At 55.8% G+C, this 27999-nt stretch overlaps 1 protein-coding gene across 4 annotated transcripts; it reads right to left on the bottom strand.

Moving 5' to 3' along the window:
- Window positions 1-13: 13 nt before the first annotated feature.
- KRBA1 (KRAB-A domain containing 1) lies at window positions 14-22889 on the bottom strand. Of its 4 annotated transcripts, none has more exons than XM_047847581.1 (18): window positions 22621-22889; window positions 16009-16135; window positions 15545-15664; window positions 14709-14849; window positions 13905-14060; window positions 12922-13053; window positions 12534-12716; window positions 11507-11647; window positions 10620-10838; window positions 9943-10116; window positions 9365-9538; window positions 7066-7218; window positions 6358-6540; window positions 5349-5567; window positions 5108-5239; window positions 3955-4059; window positions 3245-3406; window positions 14-1514 (listed from the first exon to the last, which is right to left on the bottom strand). In XM_047847581.1, exons 1-18 carry the CDS (start codon window positions 22630-22632, stop codon window positions 589-591), a joined length of 3459 nt encoding a protein of 1152 aa, XP_047703537.1. In that variant the 5' UTR covers window positions 22633-22889; the 3' UTR covers window positions 14-588. The 4 variants fall into 4 exon arrangements, with proteins under 4 accessions (XP_047703537.1, XP_047703542.1, XP_047703518.1 ...); XM_047847586.1 differs by having other exon boundaries at window positions 3955-4062; window positions 10620-10796; XM_047847562.1 differs by having other exon boundaries at window positions 3955-4062; window positions 22621-22888.
- Between the last annotated feature and the right edge of the window lie 5110 nt (window positions 22890-27999).

The raw sequence follows: 27999 nt of genomic DNA, 5'->3' as shown, positions 1-27999 counted from the left end.
CGTCTGTTGTTTGAGCTGCCTGGTGAACAGGAGCCACTCTTCAAAGGAGTCGTGTGCGAATTCCATCCTGCAGCTGACTTTCCCAGCCTTCTGGGAGATTGCCGACTTCTCTGGAAGCGTGGAGAGGCAGGAGCTGAGCCGACTGGGTACTCGTGCTGGTACCGTAACCGATGGCAGGAGCCCAGGGCCTTTCCCTCAGCACCCCACTTCTCTAACGTCAGACTCCACACGGGCAAATCCAGCTGAAACAGTGGGGCTTCTCTCCAAAGGAAATCGATGCCCCTATTTACCAGGAAAGCAAGAGCCAAGCCCCGCTTCGTGCCGAGATCAGGAAGGGCAGGTGCCAGGAAGAGGGGCTCTTGTGGTCCCACCGCAGCTGCTCAGCCGCCCCGGGCAGGCGTGCCTCCCACCTGCGTGCCAGGACAGATCCAGCGGGAAGGACAAGACAGGGAGGCAACATCTGAATGAACCTGAGCCAAGGAGGCCAGGGGCATGGCTGAGAAATGCACCCCAGACAGCGGCCTCCCTGAGCAAGCAGCATCCCGGAGTCGGAGGGCGGTGGGGTCAAGGGCCGAGCTCCCAGCCCCTTCATGGCCCAGAGGCAGGGAAGGCTGGGCTGGAGCAGGATGAGGGGGCAGGACGGCACCTGGGGGAAGTGGCCAGGGTCAAGCTGCCTTCGGCAGGGCTGAGCTGGTGAAGAAGGTGGCTCGGGGCCCCCCACCTCAGGGCCCTACACCCCCCACCCCACAGTTCCTCCCCGAGGGCCCTCTGGACCCCCACCATCAGGCTGCTGGGGTCCTTGGGCCGGCCCCGGGTCCCAGGAGGCAGGGCTGCTGCACACGGCGGCTCGGCGTCCACACTGGCGGTAGGACAAGCCACCTGCGGGGGTCCGGCGGTAGGCACTGAGGAGCTGGGGGCACTCTGCGGACCCCCGGCGTGTCCGAGGGGGGCATGCGCGGTCACCACGGTGTGGCAGCTGCATGCTGAGGACAGGGGCTGCTGGGAAGGGCTGCAGTCGGGGCCAGAAGGTTCTGCTGTGGGGGCTTCTGGAGGCAGCTGAGGAACCGGGCGGAATCTTCTGCCGGAGAGGCCTGAGGTGTCACCAGCCCTGCAGCCTTCCACCTGGCCACGCAGGATCTTTGGTTTCGGCCTGGCGGGGCCCTTCTGTCTCCCGTAGGGCAGGTGTCTGTGAGCAGGGCCACTGGCCCAGCGAGGTCCCCGGGAGAGGGCCCATGGCCAGGAAGCCTGGCACTTTGGCCCAGGGCCCCGAGGGCGCCTCCCTAGCCGATCCACCTGCGTCCTCATAGTGGCTACTTCCTGAGACAGGCCCGCCAGGGCGGTGGCCAGCCGATCCAGCTTCTCCGAGAGGGCGGCACCGAGGCCGCGGAGCTCCTGCTGCAGAGAACTTCCGCAGGGGCACGGCTGTGGGGGCGTCTGCGGCAAAGCCGGAGGGATGGCGGCCACAGGGGGTGGCTCAGGCAGGCCTCTGGGAAGTGGCTTGCCCTGGGTCCTGGCTAAAACCAGAGCAGGGACAGAGAATTCTCAGGCTGTCAGAACCTTTCTCTCCCCCCAGGGAGCCCCATCAGCTGCCCTATCTGGCATCCTCCCCATCCGCTAAGGCCTGGCTTTAGATGGGACAGAAGTGACTCAGGCTTGAGAATATCAACACCAGTGCTCATGACATCAAAGGTAGCACATCTCCTGGCCGCTCCCCAAATTCACGTACCGGACAAACTACAGACTGGGTCTCCAGCTTTCTTAGGACAGCGGCCTTCCCACCTTCTAGGAAAAGGTTCTTTGTACCCCATTTGAGAGCAAATGGTACCCCAGACCACCTAAACCTGCCCTAGCACATCAGTGGGCAGGGCCAAAAGAAACCTCAGCAGACAGCATGAGGCCAAGGCCATGGACGGCAGCTGGGAGAGGGGCACAGGAGGACCAGACCAGCCTGGGGCGTGGACGCCTCTAGGGGCGTGGCCAGGGGACCGCGGCAGTACCCGGTGTTGTCGGTCTCAGCACATGCACCCTGGCCTTCACCATCCCCATTCAGAAGTCAGAGTCATAGGACTTGAGATCTCAAATTACTTAAAAAAAAAAAAAAAAATCAGCTAATCCTTCACCCGAAGGCCCCTTGGAACTGGTCTCCACCCCAGGCAAACCTAAGAAAACCCCGTTACCACCCCAGACTGGTGGGGCAGACCTGCTTTCCTCCACTTATCTGCATCCCAGCCCAGCTCTGCCCCCTCGTTAGCAACTCCCGGCTCCAAACACAGGCTGAAGTGACTTGTGGGCTGCCTGGTCAGGTTCTTCCGGAAGGATTTAAGCTGAGGGCTGCCAATGCACAAGCAGGCTTCTAACTTCTGTCCAAGAGAGAGGCCATGGGCCTGGCAACTTTAGGCCAGCTCGGTGCTCTTAAAACAGCTGCACCTCCAGGGGCACCTGGGTGGCTCAGTCGGTTAAGGTTAAGCGTCCGACTTCGGCTCAGGTCATGATCTCTCAGTTCGCGGGTTCAAGCCCCGCGTCGGGCTCTGTGCCGACAGCTCAGAACCCAGAGCCTACTTCGGATTCTGTGTCTCCCTCTCTCTCTGCCCCTACCCCACTCATGCTCTGTCTCTCTCTCAAAAATAAATAAACATTTAAAAAACAAAACAAAACCGCTGTGCCTCCAGAGGGGCAGAGCCCACGAGCCAGCGATGGAGCCCCAATCGAGTTGCTGGTGTGAGAGTCTCGGCACATACCCTGCAGTGAGGACGCGCGCCAGGCCCTCCCTCACGTGCCTCTAACACGTACAGGGAGGAGCTTCCCCAAGGTCAGGTGTGATGCAGAACCACATCTCTTGGGATGCCCTTGGCCAGATCACTCTGCATTACTGGGCCTCAGTTTCCACGTCTCTCTGTAAAGTCTCTTCAAACTCCAAGCTTTGACTCTCGGCATTATTTACTCTGGTCTCCTTGCCTCTAAAAAGTATCTGAGTGCTTTTATGAAAGAGCCAGCTATTTCTGTTAGAGAACACTGAAGTGAAATAAGCACCCTGGAGATCAAGGTGAGACTCTTCCTGCCTATGACCCAAAGAGCCTGGAAGGGCGCTGCGAGAGAGCGTTTCCCAAGCTCCTGGCCGGCCCGCCCCGCGGGAAGGAGCCGAGCGGCAGGGAAGGCGGGTGGCCACTGCAGATGCGGACCCCCTGCCCACCCCTGCCTGCAGGACTCCTGATGCCTTGAGGGGACAGGGAAGCCACCGGTTCACCTGCAACACTTGGTCTTCCATTTGCAGGCCCCAGGCCCCTGGATTCTTCACTGACCCTGGGCTTCCAAGACAGGGGCCCATGGGCCGATCCAAGGGGCTGGCAGGGCCCCGGCCCGGGCCTTTTCTCCAGCTGAGGGGCAGGGCAGGGGTTCACAGCGGCCCCTGTAGAGAGAGCACAGAGCACCTGGGGTGTGGCCATATATCATTTTGCAGGAGCCGTTCTGGCACGTGGATATTTGGCCCTGGCCCAAAAGCCTACAAGCCACTGAGCTTGCAACTTTCAAACAATGTTAAATGAGATGCAAGATGGACACACAAGGCCTGTCAGGGAGTCCGGCTCTGCTGAATGGCCCGCTGGGACACGTGTGATGAGGGCAGACTGGATCAGTTCTGGAGTCTTCTGCAGCCAGGACCTGGCGTCTCCAGCTCTACCACGAGGGGGAGGCCGGAGAGGGCAGATGGAGAGGGTGGTGACTGGCAAGCCCCGCTCCCCCTTCCCGCCCCCTCCAGGAACACACTGGAGACGCCTTGTGGGCCACAGGAAGCCAGCCCGTGCCCAGGCCCACACTGCTGTTCCCCACTAGGCCCACTGAGCAGTGGGGAATGCGGGTACAGCCTGGCCGGGAGCCAAGGACCGTGTAGAGCCTCTGGCCCAAGTTGGAGGGCGGGGGAGTAGAGCTCCCTTCCCTGACTGCTCACCCCACCCCTACCTCCTCCGCCGCTGCTGCCCAGGGGGCCAGGTCGGCCCGGGGTTTCCGAGTACACTTCTCTCCAGGACAACTGGCACCTGCCTCCCGTCTTCTCTTCGGCTCTGCCTGCTGGGGGCAAACACCGGGTCGGGCTTGGACCGAGAGGCGAGGCTGCCCGCAATGGCACACGGCTTTTCCAGCCTTCTTGACGGCACAACCTCAAAGTCCTCCCGGGGGGGAAAAGTCTGACTGTTGACACTGTTTTTGTTTATTATCAAATTTCCCAGGGTACATGACGATCATCATCATACGTGCACACACATATACGGACATGCAGCCCAAGTGCCTGACCCCTGACCTTAAGCGTCCAATCGCCGAGCCGTCCATTCAGAAAACATCCATCTCAGAGAAACACACTGCCCTCTGCACAACACGGCAACTGGCAATCCTGCCCGACCCACGAATTCCCGTCTTTCAGAGGGCCCAGGGTGACTTAGGTTTAGGTAACTGGCCACTTGAGTGTCCCTGCTTCTCCCTTCCTGTGCCCTAATTCCCGCTCCGATGCTTTAAATTTCCCAGTGAAGAGTGAACCGGACAAAGCCTGACGCCCCGCCCTTGAGCCGAATAAAGGCAGAGCCCCAGGTCGGCACACTGTTCTCCTTTCCCTCTCTACCTGCGGCCACACTGTGCGCCCCTCAGGCCTACTGTGCACCCTGCAGGGCCTGTGAATAATAGATCCCGTCCCTCCAAGTTCCCTGATGGTTTTTGCTGACATGCATCCTATGACAGAAGAACCACAGGGGACAGGCCCGTTGGGTAAACATCCGTGGGGCTGGCTGCCTATGAGTCGGGGCTGGGTGGGCGCCTCAGGCTTCCTTGCTGAGAGCAGCACCGCGGGTAGGCTCGGACCAACCCAGCAGTGTGTGTACATACAGACGTTATCAGTGCGTATACTGTGTATGTATTACACGTATGGAATGTATACGGACCAAGTTCACTGCCAGGCTTCCTAATTAAACACACTCGTTTAACAATCCTGGGCCCTGGGCCCTCCCTCCTCTCTCAGACGCAGCTCAGCTGACGGGGAACTCAAGCATGACAAAAGTAGAGAACTTCCTGGTAAGAGTCAGGCAATATGGGGATCCAGGCCTCTCTCAGGAGACCCCAGGCTCACCTGCATGGAGGCCGTAGGGGGCCCCGGGCTCTGCTCTCCGTGGGCCTTCACCCAGGCTGCCGCCTGTAGGGGCGCCGCCGGGGCGTGGGGACAGGGGGCCAGGACCCCTGCAGCTCGGAAGGCGGTCCCTCTCTGGCAACACAACCAAAGCAGGGGTCAGGGCGGTGGCTGTGCCCGCTGGGCCTGGCTCCCTGGCCTCTCCTTGTCCCCCCCCCCCCCCCCCCGCCCCCCGCAAGCTCACCCTGTGGAAGCAGCTGCCACAGCTCTTCTCCCTCCGAGCTGCTGAGGCTGGAGCTGGAGCTGGAGCTGGAGCCGGAACCAGGGCTGGGGCTGAGGCCCGGGCTGGAGCCGGAGCCGGAGCCGGGGCCTGCCAAGCAGGCAAAGTGCAAGGGCCTCCCTGGCAAGATCCCCTTCAGGGAGTTCTCCAGGCAATGGAGTGGGGAGGGCTTCGTGGCTGCCCCTGGGCCATGACAACAAAAGAACACTCAGGAGGACCCTCTACCTTAGAGAACAGGCTAAGTCCCCCTCCAGCTCAGCTGACGGCCCCACACGAGCGCGGGTAGATGCTGAACAGCTCCCACTCCTGCTGGCAGGCGGACAGAAGCGAGGCCGAGCCTGGCCGGGCTGCCCCAGAAAGCCAGCGGGGGACCTTCCCGGAGTCTCACGTCCCTGCTTCCAGCCAGGCCTGCACCTACCTGCACCCCACTCAGGACCAGCGGTCCAGAGCAGAGACTCAGTTATGTCCCCAGGAACCTCACCCCCCACCCCAAGCCAGTTCTTTTCTGCTGGGAATATTTAGAAATACCACACTGAGCCAAACAAGTCAGACCCTGCCAGCCCACTCTGGCCGGGCTCAGAGGGAACACTGCTGTAAGTGCAAAGGAGCAGCGGCACCAGAGGAGGGAGACCCGCCCCCCTTGGCCCCAGGCAATCTCCGCAATAAAGGAAATGACCAGTCCTCTCCCAGAGAAACCCAATGGCTGCATAAAAACCATTCTCCTGCCTTCCCTTCAGCGACCCGGGTCACAGTCTTCTTTCAGCACACCTCGGATGCTCCAGCCAACAGCTGGAGGGAGGTTGGGGAAGGCCCACCTGCTCTAGCACGCAGCTTGTGGTGTGGAGCATGCGGCCGGGGCAATGGCGGGAGACGGAAGGAACAGAGGAGAGGGAAGGGGAAATCTAGTCCCTCATGGAGGATTTTATCTGGAGGGAAGGGCTGCCACTAAACACAGAGGGAGATGTCAGCTCACCATCTTGGAGCCACCGCCACGGTCCCGGCCTGGTGGCCCCGTGGTCTTTGAGTCCTCGCTGGTAACAGATGGGGACACTGCTAGAGGTCAGCGCCTGTGGGCTGGCCAGCCGGAAGCTCCTGGTGGGTGTTTCCCCCTGACTCTGTCCCAGATGGGCTGGCTCACAGGCCTCGCCCCTCAGTCCTGTTTCAATGAGAAGCCAAAGGGCCTGTCAGCCCCATGGGGCGTTGAGACAAAAAAGTTACTGGACAGAGAATAGTTTCTGCCGCTGTTGGCTTCTCGGGCACACGAGCTCCAGGTGTGGGACACACACCAGGCCTCCAGATGCTCCCGGGAGCCGCCCAAACCTTCCAGGACCTCTTCATCCCCAGACCCAGCCACCTGGACTCCTGAGGGCCCCACAGCTCAGCGAGTGTTCTGGACAGCTGAAGGCGGGCAGGGCCGGCACAGCCAGGATGGAAAGAGCAGGCCTGGACCCAGAGTAGCGCGTGGTGGGGCTGGGTATGCCGCCCTGACTGCGCCCACACTCAGATCCTGGCAGCGCTATTTGGCTTTCTGGCCTCACAGAAGCCCCTGCCAGAGCCATCCCCAGAGCATCGTCTCAGGGCTGGAAGTGGGCCTGCCGGCCGCGCAGGGACGCAGGGCGGGGGTTGGCAGTGTGTGAGTCGCCTTGCCCTGCTCTCAGACACCGGGGTGGCCATGCTTTACCTTCCTTGTCTGCCGTCCAGTTCTTGGGCTCCGCTCTCTGTGGCCCCCTGTCCCCCGCTGAGGACCAGGACGAGGCTGACTGTGGCCTGGGCACAGGTATCTCTCTGAGACAGTTCTCCAGGCCCTGGAGCGGGGAGCTTCCCACTGGGCTTCCTGCGAAAACCCAACATTTGCAATCCTGGATGGTCAGAGCTCAGTCTCTGTGAACCCCGGGAGCCTGGCTATGCCCTTGTGTGCGGGGCAGCTGGGGCCCCGGGGAGGCGGCACGGAGCGCTGGACTGGTCGCGCCAGGTACCTGGTCCCAAACACGTGTCAGTCCCAGCTCTGGGCCAGCCTGCTTGGGCTGGCCCTGGAAGAGGCCAAGCTGTCTGAGCCGGAAGATGAGCCACAGGCACAGGCCAGGCTCCCTCACAACACCCTGCTCCACCCTGGCAAGGGAGGCCACCATGCTGCTTCGCCCACAGACAGCCGTGAGGACCGAACGCCATGAGGCCCCCTCCACTACGCGGAGGAAAACGCGTGCCCTCGCCTCCGGACATGACGCAGCAGGTTGAGAAGGCCAGCACCGGTGCAGTCACAACTTGGGAAAAAACCCAAATACATCGCAAATAACGCATCTGCGTTGGAAGGAAGTGGATGGGCCAAAAGTCCAGAAAAGGAAAGGCCCTTATCTACAGGAGCTGCCGCCATGGCCACGCTCTTTCCTGAAGGTGTCTGCAGACACTGGGCCAGGCCAGGCACAAAGAAAGAGAGGGTACCAGAGCTCTGTGCCGCCGTGTGGTGCTGGAACAGCAAAGTTCAACCACAGCAGCCCCGAATGCGGTTCTCCTGAGTTCCAGAGCCACAGAGGGAGCTGCAGAGCTGGGCTGGGAGCTTCCAAAAGGCAGCACGACCTCTCCTGCAGTTTGGGTTTCTTAGAAAACAAGGTGCCCCGAGAGAGGCTGCCCAAACAAGCAACGCGCCAAGCCCTGTGACCGACACTGTCCGGTGGTTCAGAGGAACGGGGTGCGGCTAGTGTCCAAGAAACATGCAGAGAAAGTTCAGGAAGGTGCCAAAGGCAAACGGTAAAACAAAAAATGAGGCGGGGGAGCTGTGTAGAGCGGGCTACCACCTGTGTGAGGGAACAAGCAGCTTGGCCACGCACGGGACGCCCCGGAAGGGGAGAACTCACAGCAGTGGTGACCCGGGAGGGTGGGGTGCGGGGAGGCATCATCTCTCCTACACAACCTGTTTTAGCTTTTGAACGAAAACCCTGTGATTACCTATTAAAAACTAAAAGTTGGGGCGCCTGGGTGGCTCAGTCAGTTAAGCGTTTGGCTTCGGCTCAGGTCATGATCTCACAGTTTGTGAGTTCAAGCCCCACGTGGGGCTCTGTGCCGACAGCTCGGAGCCTGGAGCCTGCTTTGGATTCTGTGTCTCCCTCTCTCTCTCTGCCCCTCCTCTACTCACACTCTGTCTCTCTCTCTCAAAACTAAATAAACATTTAAAAAATAAAATAAATAAATAAATAAATATAAAATAAAATCAATAAAAAATAAAAACTAAACGTTAAAAAGAGAAGTTGGCTGCATTTGGGGAGGAAGAAGCCCCCACACCAGCAGCTGACCGTGGCAGGATGCAGGAATCCGGGCTGCCGTGGACACTGGAGCCCCCAGTGGTGATCTGCGGGCCCCAGCTAGCCTGGCCCAGAGTCCTGGGGCAGCCCTAGGCTTTCCACAGACAACACATGAGGTGAGCAAAGGGGGACCGAGTGCGGACAGGGCAGTGCTTGGACTATTCAAGTGGGTAAAAAGGCCAAGAGGGGACCCCACAGAGTCCTGCAAGGTTCCAAAGAGGTGTGACAGCTCACCGTGGATGCCTCCCCGTGGGGGCACCTAGGACAGACACAGGTCACCACAGACACTCCTTAAGGAGGTTTTACATGAACCTGAACCTCTGAACTTTTTTTTCCTAAGTCAGAGGTCAGTTTGATATCATAGGCATTTCTTTGTGGCTGGGACAAAGGAGAATTTGACACTAAAGGAGACCCTTTTCTATTTTTTAAGAGACCTTAGATATCGTCCTGCCCCTTCTGAGCCTAGTCGTTAAAATGGATACTCCCCTCCCCACCCCTCAACCCCCGATCCTCCATTCTCCCCCTCCCACCCTGTAATAAGTCCTGGGTTTGCTCCTGCCTCAACATCCCCAGCTCTGCTCCAGACACTGGGTAGGGCGGTCGGACTTGGTCGGGTCAGACGATGTGGGCAGGGGAAGAGCCCACCCTTTCCCAGGACTGACGGCCACAGGCCCGGCAGCTCACCTTTTCCAGGCTGACGCCCCTGGCTGCCCCCTGGGCTCTGGAAATCCAGGTCCCCATCGGTGCTGCTGGATGAGGAGAAGCTGGTAGGGGTGCTGTGGGGACCTGAGGGGAGGGCAGGGCTGCCTCTCACATAGCCCTGCAGACTCAGAGCCAGAAGAGGCCCCATAGCCACCTCTGCAGGAAACAGCACAGCTGACATCATGAGAAAGCCACTGGGCATGAGGTCCCCGGGGCCCTGGGTGGGCACCAGGAGACCTACCCCACAGGATCTCCCACAGGGGTTTCCCCGTAGGCTGGGGGCTCACGGCTCTGGTTAAAAAACCCGTGGGAACCCAACTGTTGGTCTCCTGGGACTAGAAGGTAAGCCAGAGCTCTCAGAGGAGGCAGTGTGCAGGAAGAGTTGAACTGGTTTCCCCCACATTCAGGAAGTGCTTGAGGGCAGGCATCAGTAAGGGAGCTAGAGAAGGGCATGCACCTCATGGCCCAGGATGAGGAGTGGGGGACCTAACGACGTCCTCAGTGTCCCCCTATGCCATGCGCAAGGACAAATGCCACCCTGTGCCCAGGGCCCCGTCTACCTTCACTGTGTGATCTTCGGGGCTGCAGCTCGGGCCTCTGAGACCCGGGATCTCCCGGCTGAGGGCTCCGGAACCCAGAGGTGGTCGGCGGCTGGGGAGGTAACGACCCACTCAGGGGAATGCCCTTCAGACAGGCCTCCAGGGCTTCCAGGGGCGAGCTCGAGGCACTGCCGGCTGGGACAGGGGAGACGGCCCTATCACCATCTCGGGCACATTCCCCTGGCCCGGCCCCAGGCTGGCTGCCCCAACCTGCCTTCTGCAGGGGTGACAAGTCCTGCACCAGGCATGGGGGCCTGCCAGGCAGGACACCCTGCAGGGGACTTTGATTTGTTCTCTGTTCCTACATGGGAAGGACACAATCTGCACCCCAGGCCCAGGGGTGGGGTGGAGAGACCCGCTAGTACATAGGGGCCAGCTTCCTGGCAGGCAGGGAACCTCTGCAAAACAAAAGTCCTTACAACGGAAGGCTCCTTACAACGGAAGGCTCCGGGGCGGGCACCCAGATTGAGAAGGATGTGGGTTAAGAGAGGGGAGTCACTGCCAGAGAAGGACGGCGTGGTCCCTCCCTCCTCCCCCGTGGCCTGGACCTGCTCCCTCTTCTGTGGGTGGGCAGAACCTTGTTGGTGGGGCTGAGAATCCTACTGGGGAGGACTCGAGCAGATGCCCCCAGGCCTCACCTTGAGCTACGGGGCCCCAGCTGGGCACCTGGACCCCTCTGGTGTCTCCACTGCTCCCCTGGCTGCTGGTGGCAGAGGGGCTGTGGGTCCACTTGCCGGGCTGACAGGACGCAGGCACTGGGGGGCTCTGGGCCCGGCTGTCCTCTGTCTTCACCACAGGGGGCACGCTGCCATCTCCTGGACCAGGGCCGGGAGGAGGGGTCTGGGGGGGCCTGGGCCCTGTGGGAAGCCCGCACGAGGCCCCTGTAGGGGTGGGACGGGGCTCCCAAGGCCCCTGGCCTCTACAGCAGTCTCTGGCTCCAAAGCGGTCACTGTTCACGGACTGACATGCGCCGACTCGCGCTCCCATCCTGCCCCTGGCCCCTCTGGGGTGCCGCCTCCAGGGGGTTCTACTGAGGAAAGCCACATCAGCCTCCTCCGGCGGCACCAAATCAGGTCTCTACTCCAAGGCCAGCAAGCCCGTCTCAATTCGACTTTCCCAATAGTCTGAGAAGCTACTGAGTACCAGTGATCTACAGCGAGTGGAAATGCTACCCCAGCCCACGCGAACACGAGGACAACGCCCAATTCGAAACTATGCCCCAAGTGTCTACGGGGAGCCAGAGCCGTGTCTTCTGTTCTCAGCCTCCTACCCCTCCCTCTGCCCCCTTCCTCCCTTCTGGAGCTTTCAGCCCTACTCTCACAGCCACGCTGGATGGTGATCACGGACCGATGAAGCGTCTCTGACGTGCCGAGCCGACATGACAGGGATCGCCCCCAACATGCGGTGACCCCCACCTACATGCAGAGGCCAGGGCCTGAGGGCCTGGCTGTGGAACCCTGCTCGGAGTGGGGAAAGGAAATGGACGGTGTCCTGGGGCCCTCCCTGCCCGGCCAGTGGCCTTTACCTCCAGAACTCCTCCTGTAGGCTCCTGGATCCTCCTGCACGCCGGAGGGGCTGGGACGCCCGTGCGGGGTCTCGGGGATGTCCTTCAGACAGTTCAGCAGACCCTGGAGGGGACAGTCCCCGGAAGCTGCCTCTGACTTCACTACAGGAAAAAGGAACATACTTTCACCCTGGGCCCGGTCACGACGTACAGCCAAAAGCAGCCGACCCAGGTTAGCCGTTAAAAGGGTTCAGGGCCAGGAATCTAGAGATGTGGGTGTTCTTGCGGCTCATTCAGATTTGCACAGGCCGCCATCAGCTCGGTAGCTCGGAGCTCGGTGCTCGGTTTAAAAACGCCTGCCTTCACGCCTCCCTGAACCGGCCGGCTGGAGGGAGGGAAGACGCACGGGCGCGGCACGGAGGCAGGGCACGCGGCGTCACCGCAGGTAGCAGCGGCAGGAAGCGAGCTGACAGGCTGCGACCTGCACGTGGCTCCCTGGGCCCCGAGCCGAGCTGGCATCTCCGGACCGAGCTTCTCACAAGCAAACACCAGTCCGTCACCGTCCCGGGGCCTCACAACAGCCCCCAAAGGGGGGGACGGTTGTCCCCTTTTACAGATGGGGAAGCCGAGGCTCAAGGGCTTCAGGGGCCGGGCACAGTCTTCACAGCCACCAGGCGTCAGACGCCGGGCCAGCGCTCCCGCCCCCACCACGCTGCCCGATCCCCCAAGCCCCTCCAAACACGCACTTAGTGTCAACGCGAAGTGACAGCCACGGCTCCTCCTCAGGGGTCCCATATTAAGACGGGTGAAAAAACACACACGGATCTAGGGCCGAGTCTGTTTTTGAGTTTCCGCCTACGAGCTGACCAAATGCCGTTCTCCCAAGAAAGCCGCCTGGCTCCAGAACGAGGACACTGAGGATACTGGAGCAGCCACGTTGGGAACGATCCTTTGGGAAGACACTGCTATTCGGAGAAAGAGCTACCGAAAGGCAATTCGGGGACTTCCGAAACCTTGACCTGAGGAGACAGGTCCCCGGGGGACTCACCTCCCCAGGGCGGGCTCCCAGGCCCCAGCTCTGCTCTGGTTAGCTGAGAGGTGTCCCGGCCGGGGACAGGAGGCAGTGAGCGTGGGGACACCTCAGGGTGCTGGGGCCCAGGCACAAGGATCTCCTTCAGGCAGTTGATAAGGCCTTGCAAGGGGCTGCTCCCAGGAGAGATTCCCACGGCACCTACAAGACCGGCCAAGGTCAGTGCAGCCCTGATGGTGGCCTTCAGAAGGTCTGTGTGAGCAGGGACGACACCTGCTGCGTAGGGTGGTCAGGGGGCTGAGATGAGAAAGCCGCCTGACACGCGTGTGTGAGCCAAACGTGCCTCCGTTGCCCTTCCCCGCTCAGCTCCGGGGCAGACCCCACTCCCGCAAAGCCAGCCTCTCACCTGTCCCCATGGGCCCTCTCTCCTGTTTCCGGTGACCCTTCTTCCTGCTGGGGCTACAGGTGGGAGGGCTGGGCTCCCCACCTGGGGCTTCGGGGCCTTCCTTCTCTGTAGATCTTGGTTTGCCAGCAGTGTCTGTAACAGGAAAGACAGAAAGGTCTTTCTAGCCCTGGCTCCTGGTCCTGAGGAACCGACCCAGGTTGGTGCCCACAGAACAGACCTCTCAGCACCTCAAATCCCTGGGGGGCAGCCAAGTACTAGAAACTTGGATTTGCGGCAGGGCCAGCTCCTGTGGGCTTGTCCTAGGAGTCTGTCTCTGTTTCCTTCTGGTGTCATTGTAAGCACCAACACGGCTTTCCCTGAATAACGTGGAACCCCCCAATTCCAGCCTCTGACTTTGGCTCAGTAAGTCATTCCGGCAGCCTTGACACGCAGGACCCAATCTTGCCCTCCTGCTTCTCAAGTCTGAGCACATGGACCCCCTGCCAGACGACACCTAAAGTCACAGGCTAAATGGGGTCTGTTTTTCAAGGGTGTCAATTTTAGTCCCTCTTCATTTAAAATACTTTAAAAACCAGCTATTCTGACAAATGCAAAATTGGCAAGAATTTTTGAAAATACAATGAGACTCCGGAGGAATTCTAGTGGCTACCCTCACCCTCCTCTGCTCTCAGCGGGGGGAAAGGCTGAGACTCCGATCAGGGGCGCACAGGTGTCCCCTTGCCGATGGGCCTGCATGTTAGACACTGCCCTCAGCTGACTGCGCATGAGCACACAGAGCACAAGCGGGGCTGGGACAGAGGCTGCTCAGGGACCGAGCATCACACCTGCTCTTTGGTCTACAGATAGGGAACCTTGTCCCGTTCTCTGGGGAGCCTGCCCCCTTTAACAACAAGGGAAATTGAGTCCTAGAGATAACAGAGGGCACAGAGTCCAGTCTCCCTGACTCCAGGGTCAGAGCCCTGCCCCTGCTGGGTCACACTCACTGATGGGGAGGGGACTGCCCTGTCCCCCGGCTCCAGGAAGGCCGCTGGACGATGAGCTGCTGCTAGACGTGGTGGCCAGGCTGGGCCAGCCAGTAGACGCATCTGGAAGGCAGCTGAGCAGGCCTCGGAGAGGGCACGTCTCCACGGTCACAGCTGCTATTGGGGAGGAAGGACAGGACGCTGGAAGCCAGAATTTAAGCCCAGCAATGGGTAAAAAGTCCCTGACACTGTCCCATCCGGGCCCTTCCTTGCCATGTTCCAGTACCAAGGCAGTATCCTCTGCATTGTCATTCCTGGGCTCTGAAATACAGATTCCCAGCCACGGTCTTGTTCCCATAAGATCCTCCCACCCCATTTTCTGTTTCATTTACCATCCACTGAGCAGGCGCAAAGGCCAGGACTGGTGGGGACAGACTTCGAGAGAAGGTGCAGTCTGAGCTGACAGCACCGGTGAGCAGGGGGAGGGAGCAAGAGTCTGGGAGGTGGGAAGAGCACGGGCTGGGGGTACCGAGCCCAGTCTGCGTGGCTTCCTCTTCCTCATCTACAGAACAGGGACTGGCCTCAGCTGCCACACAGGGCACGACGCGACAGGGCCATAAAGTGTGGCTGAAGCCACGTAGAAACCACCATGAGAAGAGTCGGGAGGCACCGTCTCACCAACCACCCATGCCTTCTAGGGGGCGGACGCGCTCTCGGGGCTCGTGAGCCGGGGGCTCCGCCTAGGGTCTGGCAGGAACTGGGTAGGCACACAGCTTGCAGCCTGAACTTCATCTTGTAGAATGCAGTGGCCGCTGTCCGACTTACCCTCGGGACTGGCCCGCTCCCTGTCCAGGCCGGCTCCCCCGCTCTCGCTCTCGGGGTTGACCTCCCCAAACAGGAACTCTGGAATCTCCTTCACCAGCTGCACCAGGGCCGTGAGGTGCAGGCTGTGCGGGGGCGCTCCTCCTGCCAGAAAGGCCGCAGTGAACCCCCACACCCTCTGTCAGCTCCGCACTCACGCTTCTGTGCACGACATCAAACCACATCTCATGTCACCCTCCTACCACGTGAGTAGCACGTGGAGTGACTTCTGTCCCAGAAGTAAAAGGATCTGCCCGGGCACAGCCAGGACTCAGGGCTGGGGACTCAAGGTACCGTCGCTCAGCACCTGGTACTTCTCGGAGGGGAGCGCCAAGGAGGGCTGCCTCCCCTGCCCCTCCCGGCAGCCAGGGCCTCTGCCCTTCTTGGCACCTGTAACCTCCCAGCCTCACCCAGGCTGGGCCCGTGGGCCGTGTCCACCATGTGAGGTCTGCAGATGTCAGCCCTGTGGCAGCACCCTCGGGAGCTGCAGGCTGGCTCTGCGTGGTTGGTGGTGGGAAGGGGGCTTGAGTAAGTCTCCAAGGGTGACCCTAGGTTTCTTCCTAGCCCTGCGTACAATGGGCAACTGTGTGCCAGGTTCCCAGCCCAGGGGGGGCAAAGGGTAAAAAGTCGCAGAGGGCTTTGGGCATAGAGTGTGGCAAGGGCTGAGGTCATAGCGGTCCCTGAGGAGTAGAGCCAGGGGCTGAGGACCACCCAGTGGAAGGGACAAGAGTGAGTCCCCCTGGGCCCAGGGGGCCAGAACACCCAACGAGGCCTGACCCTCATCTGCCAGGATTACTCACCCAGGGGGCCTCCTCCCTGGGGAGGCTCCTGCCCCTCACCAGCGTAGCTCCTGCCTTCCATGGTTCCAGCAGGCTCCGTAGGAGACAGGAAGGCAGAGAGGGGGAGCAGCTCAGCTGTCCCTGGGAAAGAAAAGAGGGAGGGACAGCCCCCTGGGAATGGAAGCTGGCCTCCACCCAACTATACACAATCACACAGCTGCTTACGTGAGTGTTCGGTGTGACCACCCAACCCCAAGAACCGCAGGGCCGCCGGGTGCTCAGAGACCAGCCTTCTCCGCTCCGGAGCACCCACCAAATCTCACCCAGAAACAATGGCAAAGAAGATCAGCGAGGCCCCCAGCGAGGCCCGAGGCTCCCGGAGCACCACTTCCAACTGTGTCCATTTAGTAGGTAAGACTAAGGCCCGCCGGGCCCAGGGCGACTCAGGACATGGTGCTGGCCCGCTGGGCGAGCGGGCTCCTTACCCAGGGACAGCAGCGTCTCGTAGTTCTCCCGCATCACGTCCTGGTACAGCGCCCTCTGCCCCTCCCCCAGCAGCTGCCACTCGTCCTCTGAGAAGCGCACCGCCAGGTCCTGGAAGGCCACGGACACCTGTGGGCACAACCTCAGGGGAGCTGGTGGTTCCCGCCTGGCGACACCAGGGGTACACCAGGAAGTGGGGAGCAAGGAGGGTGTGGCGGGGGGCTGGCACATGGGGGCAGGTGAAGGGGTGATGGGCATCTGCTCAAGAGACAGTGATGGGGTTTGGACTGTGTGCACAAAGAGGGGGGCTGCACCTCGGGCCCCTGTGAATGCGGCCCTATTTGGAAACAGGGTCCCTGCTGATGTGGCTAAGGTGAGGTCATACGAAGGTAGGGTGGGTCTTTAACCCAGTATGACCGACGTCCTCATAAAAAGGAGACACGGTCACACAGGGAGAAGGCCAGGTGACAATGGAGGCAGAGACTGAAGTGACGCAGCCCCAAGCCAAGGAAGGCCTGGAACCACGGGAAGCCGGGAGAGAGGAGGAGGATCCTCCCCTAGAGCCTTCAGAGGGGGGCACGGCCTTGCCCACACCCTGGTTTGAGTCCCGTCGCCTCCAGCACAGTGAGAGAATTCACTTGCTGGGTAAGCTGGTTTGTAATCCTTTGTTACAGGTTCCCAGAGGAGCTGGTACAATCTGTGGCCCTCAGCCTGGGGCCTCAGAAAAGGTCAACTCCAGGCTGGGAAGTCCAGCCAGCCCTGAATTCACCATGTTAGAGAACCCCCGGAGGCAACAAGCAAGCTTCACCTTGGCTGTGCAAGGACCTGGGATCCTATCGCTACGGCATATAAAAAAGTTGACACATAAAACAGATAGTAAGGACGACAACGAACGAGACACTCCACGCTTTTTAGTGGGGAGGACCCAACAGTCAGGAATCAAGCAAGCAAAATGTTTACATTGCTCCTCCCTGTCCCACCCCAAGGAAGAGGGGGAAAGAGAAAACCTCAAACAGCTCACAAGTCTAGAGGAGGCAGACCCTCCCACAGACAGATGGCTGGGTGCCTGTGAATGAAGAAAACCAGCGGCCGACGCACCTGTCCTGTATTCGTAGCCCCTGAACTTCAGACCCCAAATCTTACAGCCACAGTTCTTCTGCAGACCCTCTGGCCCGGCCAGGTAGAACTCTGGTTTCCAGCTGTTTTGCCAGAATCCAGGCCTGTGCTGGGCTGAGCCTGCCCTCACTTTCCTGGTCTCACCTGACCTTCAGGGCCCCAGCCAGCCACGGTGATTGCCATGGCCATGACCCATAGCATTCACCACCAAGCCCATGCAGCTCGTGGGCACTACACTCTAGCAGGAGATGATGCCACCCAAGCCCTTCCCGGCCACCGTCCAGGGCTCCCTGCTCCCACCTCCACACTCCCCCACTCTGTCCCCCTCCCTGACCTTTCGCTCTTTGGCCCTCTAGGCTTGGAGCCTGGTACACCGTTATCCGTTGTGCAGAGAAGGGCTCCGAAGAAACCTGGGACCACCCTTGGAGAGCATCCCCTGCTTTGTAAGATAAAAGAAACATTTTGTCCTGACTTCTTTAAAAATAATCATTAAGTGGGCCTTAAGATGGCTGTGAGACCCCAGATGACCAGCATCTGATAGGTATGAATTTTAAATTACAGCAAAAATTCACTTTGTGCAAATTAAGCAAACAGAATGTAAATTGTGGGAAGGGTCCTTCTGGTGTAGAAATAGATGCTCAACTATTTGTAAGAAAAAAATTAGTGAATAAAATGAAAACACTTCCTAATCAAGCAAATAATCTACTGCCTTGTTTCATCATCTCAAGTCAGCGACTTTAAAACCATCACTGCTACCAACTCTCAGCATTGTCACCCACGGCATCTGCTTCCCACTCTACCCGTCACCCTTTGACAGGGGGCACCACATGGTCACAACCACTGCCCTCCGCTCCTCTGCTGAAGTGGTCGGGACCCCATCCACACACACACGAGGCTTGAGGCAGCCTCCCCACTGACCACCTACCTGTCTTTGGTCCCAGAGGTTCCCATCCTCCCTCTACAGCCCACTAGGCCAGCCAGGAGTCTCTCTGGAACTAATCTCCACCTCTCTGGCCCACGTTTGCTCACTCCCTTCCAAGAACACGCTCAGACATCCTCAAAAACATCTTTCAGAGAGCCACCCCCATTTCTTCCTGGCTTTTGGACATATACAATGTAGTCAATGGTAGGGTCTGTGCATGACAACTAGCAGAGCAGGCCTGAGGCCACCCTGCTTACAGGCTGGGCCTGGCCAGTGTTAGGGAACTTGGATTTCAGGAGGGTGGTTCACTGGGCCCAGGCTGTTTGCACAGTGTGGTTCATGCTGATCGTTTACTTTCATTCCGGAACTCTGGGATTTTGGTCCATGTCAGGTGGAAGTGACTATGTGACCAGCCCCCAGTGAAAACCCGGGGCACCGAGTCTCTAGTGCGCCTTCCTGGTAGACAATATTTCTTTTCTTTTCTTCTTCTTCTTCTTTTTTTTTTTTTTTAAAGTAGGCTCCATGCCCAACATGGGGCTTGAACTCACGGCTCTGAGATTAAAAGTTGCATGCTCTACCCACTGAGTCCCCAGCCAGGGAGCTCAGGCCGCTCCCTTCCTTCCCAGAGCCCACAGCCCACTGCCTTGCTACACTCTCTCGTCCCTCTGCTCCTCCCGGCTACATCCTCTTCCTTCTCTCCCTCCTTCGCAAGGGGAACCCCAGGGCTGATGGCGCAGGGAGACACCTCGGTCAGAAAGTTCTCATCTGCACAGTAGACCCAGAGTAGACCCAGAGCCTCAGACTTGCCCTAACACGCCTGGTGTCAGAATGGTCACAAACATGGTCTTATTGACTGAACACACGTTTTTGCTTACACACTTTGATGACTACGTTTAAACGTATACAGATTCTGTTGTGATTATGTGCGTGTCCTTTAAAAGTAACACTGAAAAGGGGACTTTACTATTACTTTAAAAGTAATACTGAAAAGGGGCGCCTGGATGGCTCAGTTGGTTGCATGTCCGACTCCTGATTTTGGCTCAGGTCATGATCTTACGGTTCGTGAGATCAAGCCCCACATCAGGCTCTGCACTGACAGCGTGGAGCCTGCTTGGGATTCTCTCCCTCCGCCCCTCCCCTGCTCATGCTCTCTCTCTTTCTCTCTCAAAATAAATAAACAATAAAAACATTTTTAAAAATTTTAAAGTAACACTGAAAAAACTTCTTTTAAAATACTTGCAAAGACTACCATCTAATATGCTAAGGATACAACTACGTAGGGTTCAGGGGAGTTTCCAACATTAAAAAAGAGGATCCCAGACCCAACAAGGTCGGAACCCCCTGTTAGTTGCCCCATTCGCTCACTGCTACAGCTGAGGAAAGATGGGGAGGGGGCAGGGAAGGGCCATCAGGTCACAGTTATTTTGCTTTTATGCTAGCCATACAAATTTTTATTAAACTCTCACTCTGGCCAATATACCAGAGCAAAATAAGACATCCCCAGAACTTGGAAGCTGGTCAAACCAAGCCCGATGGGAGAGATTAGCCACCTGGAGGAGGCGGCCGAGCCACGGGGCAGACGTGAGTAGTTTGGGTGCGCTGAACACCATCAGGCTTCACGCCTGCAGGCTTTCACGCCCAACTGTAGGACTGGGACCTCTGAGCTGACACTCGGGTACCCTTTCTGCTGGGCTTAGTTGTCACTATAACCAATAATATTAGTAAACCTTAAGAAAACAAGCATCAAATGGCTCTAATTTTTAAAAAGTTATTATTACCCAATAAAGTTTGCTGTGACGGATCCTCAGTACAAATAAAGGCTCCTGTGGCCACTGCTAAATGGCAGAAGAGTTCAAATGGCATTGCTCTGGCTGGAGCGGGCAATGTGGGAGTAAGGACTCAGGACAGCCGAAGGACAGTTCTCCTGGGGAGTTAGTTTATCCCAAGAGGTAGGCAGACAAGTTCTCTGTTTAACTGAGTGAAAAATACTCTGTATCCTCAACTTCTCCCATAAGAAGCTTTTTATAACATGATGACTGAAAAAACAAAAGGGCTTTTGGGTTCAAATGATTTACTTCAGTTTGCTTATAATTAGGGCTGATTTCCCTGCCTCATTCTTGATTTACTGAATCAGGAGTCAGCCCAGAAATCTACATTTTCACACATTCCGTTATCCTGACACATTCTCAGCTTAGAATCAGAGGGCAGGGGAGCACTACAGTCCAGTCACAGGCTGGAGTCCTGCCCAGCCTTGCTGGAGATGAAAAGCATACGGGAGAACAGACCTCTGCAAACAGGCTCGGCCCCCCTTCTTCCTAGGAGCCAGCTCTCAAGTGGAGTGCATTTGTGAGCTAAAAATCACAGGTAACTGCTGTAGACCTTTTAGGAGCAGGGATCATGAAATCCCGATTTCCACCCCAAACAGGATGGCTCTTCAATTTCCACTTGAATGCCTTCAGTAATGGGTGGCTCACCACATTTCCAGCAGCTGGTCCTATCACTGGCCCAATCGGGCAGTTCGGAAGTTCTGGACGCACAGACGAAGTACAGCACAGGAGTTGGGGCTGGACCCCAGGAGCCAGGCTGCCAGAATTCCACTCCCTGCTTTGCTTCATATTAGCTATGGCATCTTGCCAAGCTACTTAACCCACTTGGGCCTCGGTGAACTCATTTATAAAATCGGCCTACAGCCTAGGGATGCTGTGAAGACTAAATGAATTAATACAGGCAGTGCCTGGACCAAACGCTGGGACACAGTTAAGTGTTATGGTTAGTATTGCAGCAGCCAAATCTGTCGGCCTGACGTCCAGTTACACAGAATGAACTCGTCCACACACACACTACTCCTGACCTCGAGTGCCTCTTTATCTCCTGGCTAAATACACCCAGCTCTTTTAGACATCTGGAAGGGATGGTTTCCAGGTCTTTCACCATCTCAGCCTCCAGACAAATTCTTCAGGACAAAGCTCTTATAAAATGGAAATGGGAACTGACTGTGGCCAGAGTAGGTGGTTCAGTCAATGGCCTCCCTCTGCCCAGAAAAAGCGGAGGCACAGTGAGGAGCGTGTGTGTAAGGGATGCAAACACGTAAGGCACAAATGCTTGCCTCAGGAGACGGAAACACGCTGTTGGCTTGCAGTCTGGACCCGCTGCCCCCTGCGAGCCCTACCTCACCTCCTCTGTGACGCTCAGGCCTCCCTCCCTCAGCCGACAGGAGGAAAGCTTTCTGGATTGACCCAGGATTGTTGTAACTGTGCAGTCTCCTGGCTCACTGCCGCCATGCTGGGCCTCCTAAAACATTCCTTCTGCCCTGCCACTAGCCCAGCATGAAAACCACAGCTTCTGTGCCCATAGGGCCAGTCCATCTTCCCACAGTCCTTCCTGGCCTAGACCCCTTCTCCCAGAGTGCCTCAGGCTTGGGTTCCCAGATCGGACTCTGCACCCTGCTGCTCCCCACTTATGGGCTGTGCTCACACATCCCTAGGTATTTGGGAGACACACTGGACAGGAAGACAGGAGGCCTTTCCCATCACTATCCATCTGACGGTAATCTCCTGCTCCCCAAAGCCACTCTAGCCACCTCCTCTATGAAGCTACAGGGTGTGAGGACACATCCTTCCTGGAACATCAGATCTGAAAAACTGGTGGTCTAAACCTCTCATTTTGTAGAAAAGGAAACTGCAGCATGAGGAGGGCCTAGCACAGGCCCAGTGGACATAATCTGGGCAAGGGTGCCCTTGGGCTGCTTAACTGCACAGCCAGAGCTTCAGGCAAGGCTGCCTCTGCTCCCACAACTTCCACTTTTCCTGCCTTGTCCCAGGAGCTTGTGGGTCATTAATGACTGGAGGTTTTGGTACAGTGTGGGCTATGCGTGGCCACAGATGGCCCCAGCCACCATCTCAATCCCCACCCACCTCCAAACCATGGAGTCTACAATTAGTTGACGTTGGACCAACCTCACGGGCCACCAGAATTACAGAACTGGCTCCGGTCGCTCACCCAGGGGAACGTGCGACAATTCCCCATTAGGTATCATCACGTATTCCCGGCACCTTCCCAGCCCCGCACGCAACTCGCCCCAACTGCCCAGGCTATGACAGATGGGGCTCTTCCTCCAGCTCTCGAATCTACACACCTTACCTGGTGGATAAAACCTGAGGCCTTGTTTCACGCCCCCTCCCCCAAGGGTCCAGGATCCTACCAAATAAACGCATCAGATTTACTCATTCCCGAGGCCTTCGTGCCCACAGCTGCCAGGATAACTAGCAATCAAAAGAGGCCACGCCGAGGGAGGGCGATGCGTAACCCAAAGGAACGAGTTTCCAAAGGTGGAGACAGGCTCCACGTACAGGGTACTGGGGGCCGAGGACTGGGGAGGGGTTGGGGTCGTCCGAGGGGCTAGACTTCTCGCCAGGAAATCCTGTCCCGCAGGCCCGCCTGGCCGAACACAGCCAGACCCCAAAGTTGGCGGGTCCCGGGGTCTTCGCCCCGCCCTACCACCGGACCGCACCACGCCGCGCGGAGCTGACCGGCCGAGTTGTCCGTCGGTCCTTCTGTCCTCCTGGGTTCGCCTTACCTGGCGCGCCATTCCGGGACTCGACCTCCGCTCTCAGCTTCCGGCGCGGCCCGCGGCGCCCGCTCCCCGCCCGCCGACCGTGCCGCCACCCTCGGCGACAGCGGCGACCGAGGTCAACGCGGATGGAGGCGGGGCTGGGGATCTCGGGCAGTGGGCGAGAGGCGACGCTGGGGACGCCCCGGCCGCCCGGCGCGCCCCACTCCCAGAGACGTGGTCCCACTTCCGCCCGGAGACCCCGGCTTCGGCGGCCCGCTGGGCGCAGGCGCGAACTACCCTTCCCAGAGGGCGCCGCGGCACCCGCAGCGCGACAGAGTCGGGGGCGGCCTCCTTGAAGTCCCCTCCCCACCTGCTCGGCTCACTACCCCGGGAGGCTGCAGGGAGGGACTCCGCGCCGGGATCCGCCTGGTGGCCAGCCTCCGGGTGTGTCCGCACGCGGGAACGCATTCATCCATCATCCATCCGTCATCCACTCTTGCATCCAACATTTACTGAGCGCATCCTCCGTGCCAGGTGGGGATGCTCTGTTGAAAAGGGACCCGCCTCTCCCAGAGGTCACATCCCGTAAACCGACCGTTTCCGAGGCCACGGGGAGGTGTGGGGGGGAAGCGGACGCAGGGGTGAAGAGGGGGCTGCAGGCCGCGCGGTCGGGGGTGAGTCGGAGTGGCAGCCGGACCCCCGCGCATCCTCAGATCTGCCACCCCGCTCCCTCGCTTGCGGTAGCATTGAGCCGGGCCAGTGTGACCAATTGCTGGCCTATTTGGTTGACTTAGGTGACCCCAGAAGTTTCTGGAACGTAGGAGGCCCTCAAATAAATGTGTGATGAGTGAATGAAGCATGGGCCCCACCATTCTGGTCAGGACGTGGTGGGCTGGGGGCAGGGGGAGGATCCCTGCTGAGTACAAGGAGCCTCATTCCGGCCCTGGGGGACCACCCCCTGTTAAAACAGCTCAGAGAAGGTGGGCATGTGGAGCTAAACCGGCTCTGGGAGACAGAGGCAGGGGTCCAGCCAAGTGGAGAGGCCCATGGCCCCGGGGAACCGGCTTCCCCCGCTCCCATCCCCCACAGGCTCTTCCTCTGGAATATTTGGGGAAAGAGAATTTCTGGCCCAGCAGTCCCAGTGCTGGTCCCTGAAGCAGCTCTGGCCTGCATAGGTCTCCGCTGACCTTGCTGCTGGTCACCTCCAGGTACTCTGGGGTACAGTGTTGACATCCTTGGCCTGGCCTCTCAAGGAAAGGCCTCCAGGGGAGACCACTCTCAGTCACTGCCCAGCTTCATACCCAAGGCCAAGCCCGGCCTTCGTGCCTAAAGAATTGGCAACACAGACCGGTGAGTGTGTGCGTGTGTAATCCACTGTGGGAGTGTTTGAAGATATCACAAAGGTTTCACCACATGGAAAAGGAAAGCTTCAAGTTCAGCATCTGATCTCGGGATCCCTAAAGGTCGTAGCCCCTTGTGGTAAGCCCCTTGCCTGTGCTGTGTGCCCGGTATTCGTGCTGAGGTAGGTTTCCTCCCAGTAGCCAGGGTGTCCCTTCTCCCAGTGCCTCCCCTCGCCCCACCCTCAGTCTCTAAAATCCCTCAACTTAGAAAAAAGTAATTTCTCCACCCAAGACACACCTTTATTATAGCATGTACAGAGTCTTGGCATCTCTTTGTCTCAACCGCCCCCTACCCGACCAGGCTGAGACCCCCTTTGTAGACTCTGGGTCAATAGTCGCTAAGATTTGCCAGCCTCCAGTCTGCTCAAGTTTGCCGAAGCTCAATCTGCTGAGTGGCCAGCTCTCCCAGTGCTTGAGGAACCTCCTTCCTATCTCTTTTAGTTGTACCTCTGACCTTGTTCCTACATCCAGCCCTGCCTCTGTATCTGCATTGCAAAGTGATTGTGGAGAACTTTCCTGAATTCCATTGGAAGTGTGTGTTGGCAGTTAGGCACAGAGACAGAGGCAGGAGTGTAGCTGGAACACATTTTTTAAAGATTCTCAATCATTCAGTTTGGTTTTCAGCAAATTGATATTCAGTGGTCTAGTTTCATCAGATTTGGCCTTTGGCTACCTGGCCATTGTGTGAATTGGCTTTTGGTGAACTAGCCAGCTGTACTTCTCCCAAACAAATTGGCCAGCTTCCTCCGAAAGATAAATGGTACTGTCCACTCCTCCACGTGAAAATGGCTGCAATTTAAAAATATTTTCTGGTTTTCATTATTTTCTTTTTCTATCCACGAGGTTATTGAATAGTACTTTTGAGTTTCCAAATGTATGGGTCCTTTTCAAAGTTTTCTTTTCCTTATTGAGTTTTACCTTGTACTAAGAGAATATAGTATGTGATGTTCTTTTTGTTTAGGATTTTCTGAGACTTGCTTTGTAGTCAGGGATGTAATAAATGTTTGAAACTGTTCTGTGTTTGTTTTGAAAGAGCGTGTATGTTCTAATGTTGGTTGTCGGATCTAGTTTGATCTGTTAAATCAAGCTTACTGATTGTGTTATTTGTGTCCTCTCCATCTTACCATTTTTTGCTTCTCGATGTATCAGTTACTAAGAATGATGTATTAAAATCTATTTATGTTGTGCATTTGTCAGTTTCTCCCTGTATTTCTGATACTTTTTGCTTTATATATTTTGATACTGTGTATACAGTATAGAATTGTGTTTTCCTGGGACAGTCCATTTTATTATTATGAGGTAATACTCTTTGCCGTAATAGTACTTTTAATCTATAATTCATTTCATTTGATAATGATATAGCAAAACTAACTTTATTCTGGATAGTATTTGTTTGATATATATTTTCCCATCCTTTTACTTCCAAGCTTTCTGTATATTTATGTTTCAGGTGGTGTCTTATAAGAGCATGTAGCTAGAGTTTGTTGTTGAATCCATAATGACAACCTCTATCTTAACTGGCAAGTAGTCCATTTGCATTTATTGTGACTAGTAATATATTTTGATTCATTTCTACCATCTTATTTTGTGCTTCCTATTTATTCTGATTTTTTCTATGCCTTTCTTTCCATTCTTCTATTGGATTGATCACTTTTTCTTTATTCACCTTTGACGAATTCACCTTGATTCACCTCTTTCTATTAATTTGAAATTTATCTAATTTAGTCTTCCTTTTCTATACTTTTAGGGGTTACTCTAAATTTTTACACACACACCACCTGATCGGATACAGTCTCACATCAATTAGCATTTCCACCCTCCTTTCACACAATGGAAGGACCTTAATATATTAATTCAATCCCATCATTGCCCTTGTCTTCTGTATAATTGTTCTCTTTAGTTCAGTCTTATTTTTAAGCACCCCCCAATTCATTTTTCGTCTTGTTTAATCTGTGCTATTTAGATTTACCAGTGTGCTCACTGGTATCTTTGTTCACTATTTTTTCTTTTGCCTCTTTTTCCTTCCTTCTGGGTTCAGTGTTCTTCTTTCTGAATTACAAGTTTTAAAGTTCTTTCAGCAAGGAAATCTTAGAACTAAAAGCCTTCAGTTATATTTCTTCCACACCTGAATGATAGTTGAGCTGAGTAGAGAATTATAGCTTATAGTCTTTGACGTGTAAGATTTCATTCCATTGTTTTCAACCATCATTGTTTCCGTTGAAAAGTCTGCTGTCATTCTAATTATTATTCCTTTGTACATGATTTGTCTTTTCTCTTTGGCCACTTTTAAGATCATCCCTTTGTCTATGGTATTATGAAGTTTCACTGCAGTGTGCCTGGGTGTGAATTTATCTTTTTCAGAACTCATTCCTAAATCTGAGGTCTTTGTACAAGTCTGGAAATTTCTCAGCTATCGTATTATTTAATATTTCTCTTCCTCCTTATAATTTATACTTGCAGAATTCATATTTGATATTTGTCTTTATTCTGCACCTCTCTTAACCACTCTTTTTTGTTTTGCATTTTTTTAGAACTTTGTGCTTCACTCTTGGTAGTTTTTTAAGATTTATATTCTATTTCACTCACAAATCTCTCTTCTATCTAATCCACTATTATACTATTAATTTCAGTTATTGTATTTTTCATTTTATTTATTTATTTTAATTTTTTTAATGTTTATTTATTTTTGAGAGAGAACACAAGCAGGGGAGGGGCAGAGAGAGAGAGAGAGGAGACATAGAATCTGAAGCAGGCTCTGGGCTCTGAGCTGTCAGCACAGAGCTCGATGTGGGGCTTGAACCCACAAACCATGAGATCATGACCTGAGCTGAAGTCGGATGCTTAACAAACTGAGCCACCCAGGCACCCCTGTATTTTTCATTTTATATGAGTCTGCTTCATCTTTTTAAAAGTCACATATTCCTATATATTCAATTTCCTATGTCTTTAATAATTTTAACCATACTGAGGCATCTGGGTGGCTCAGTGGGTTGGGTGTCTGACTTCGGCTCAGGTCATGATCTCACTGTTCATGGGTTTGAGCCCTGTGTCGGGCTCTGGGCTGACAGCTCAGAGCCTGGAGCCTGCTTCAGATTCTATGTCTCTGTCTCTCTCTGACTCTTCCCTGCTCGCTTGCTCTCTCTCAAAAATAAATAAACATTTAAAAAAAATAATAATAATTTTAACCATACTTACTTCATAGTATCTATATGATAATTCTCTTATCTGACATCCTTTATTTTGTCTGATGGCTTTCACTCATGGTTGGCTGATCCTCATATGTTTTATTATTTTGATTGTGAACCCGTTTTAAGCCAGGTTTCATCCGTGGGAATTCTGTGGGGCCTGGTTTGCTTATGTGCCCTTCAGAGTTTGTGTTTGCTTCTTCTGGGTACCCCACAATCAGTGTTAGCCTGGGCACATTTTTTCTGTTAATTTTTAGCTTGGGGAATTTCTCAACCCTGCAGGCAGTGTAAATTCAAAGTTCTAACAAGAATAGCTTTGTAGTTATGAATTTTCAGGGGAATTACCCCCTCCCCCTGAAAAGACAAGGACCTCTTGTCTACTTGTGCTGGTGTTTTACTAGCCCGCCCTTTTACTAATGGTGCGACTCTGAGAGTCTGACTTTACATGGGGGAGGGGATTCCAAGTCTAGACCTAACCTTCTGGATCCACATGGCTGTTAAAACTCAACACCTAGGCCGTCTCACCACAGCCATGGGCATTCTTGGGGTCAGAACTTTAGTTCATCCCCCCACCCACCCCCAAGACACCCTTTATTGTCATGACAGCTCAGTTATACTTACGAAAGGATATTTGCTATATTTTATCTTGCATTTCTGGGTGCTTTGAGTTAGGAGGAATTTTAGATGATCTAATCTAGCATATTTCTGGTATCAGAAATCCTTTCATGTTGAAACAGCGCTCTCTTCAAAAAAAATACAAAATAAAATAAAATAACCCTCTCCTCTGTTTAGCTTATTCTTGTTATTCACTTGACCGT

This window comes from Prionailurus viverrinus, chromosome A2 (assembly GCF_022837055.1).
Source record: "Prionailurus viverrinus isolate Anna chromosome A2, UM_Priviv_1.0, whole genome shotgun sequence".
Classification (NCBI taxonomy): domain Eukaryota; kingdom Metazoa; phylum Chordata; class Mammalia; order Carnivora; family Felidae; genus Prionailurus; species Prionailurus viverrinus.
This window is presented reverse-complemented; position numbering and strand designations above follow the sequence as displayed.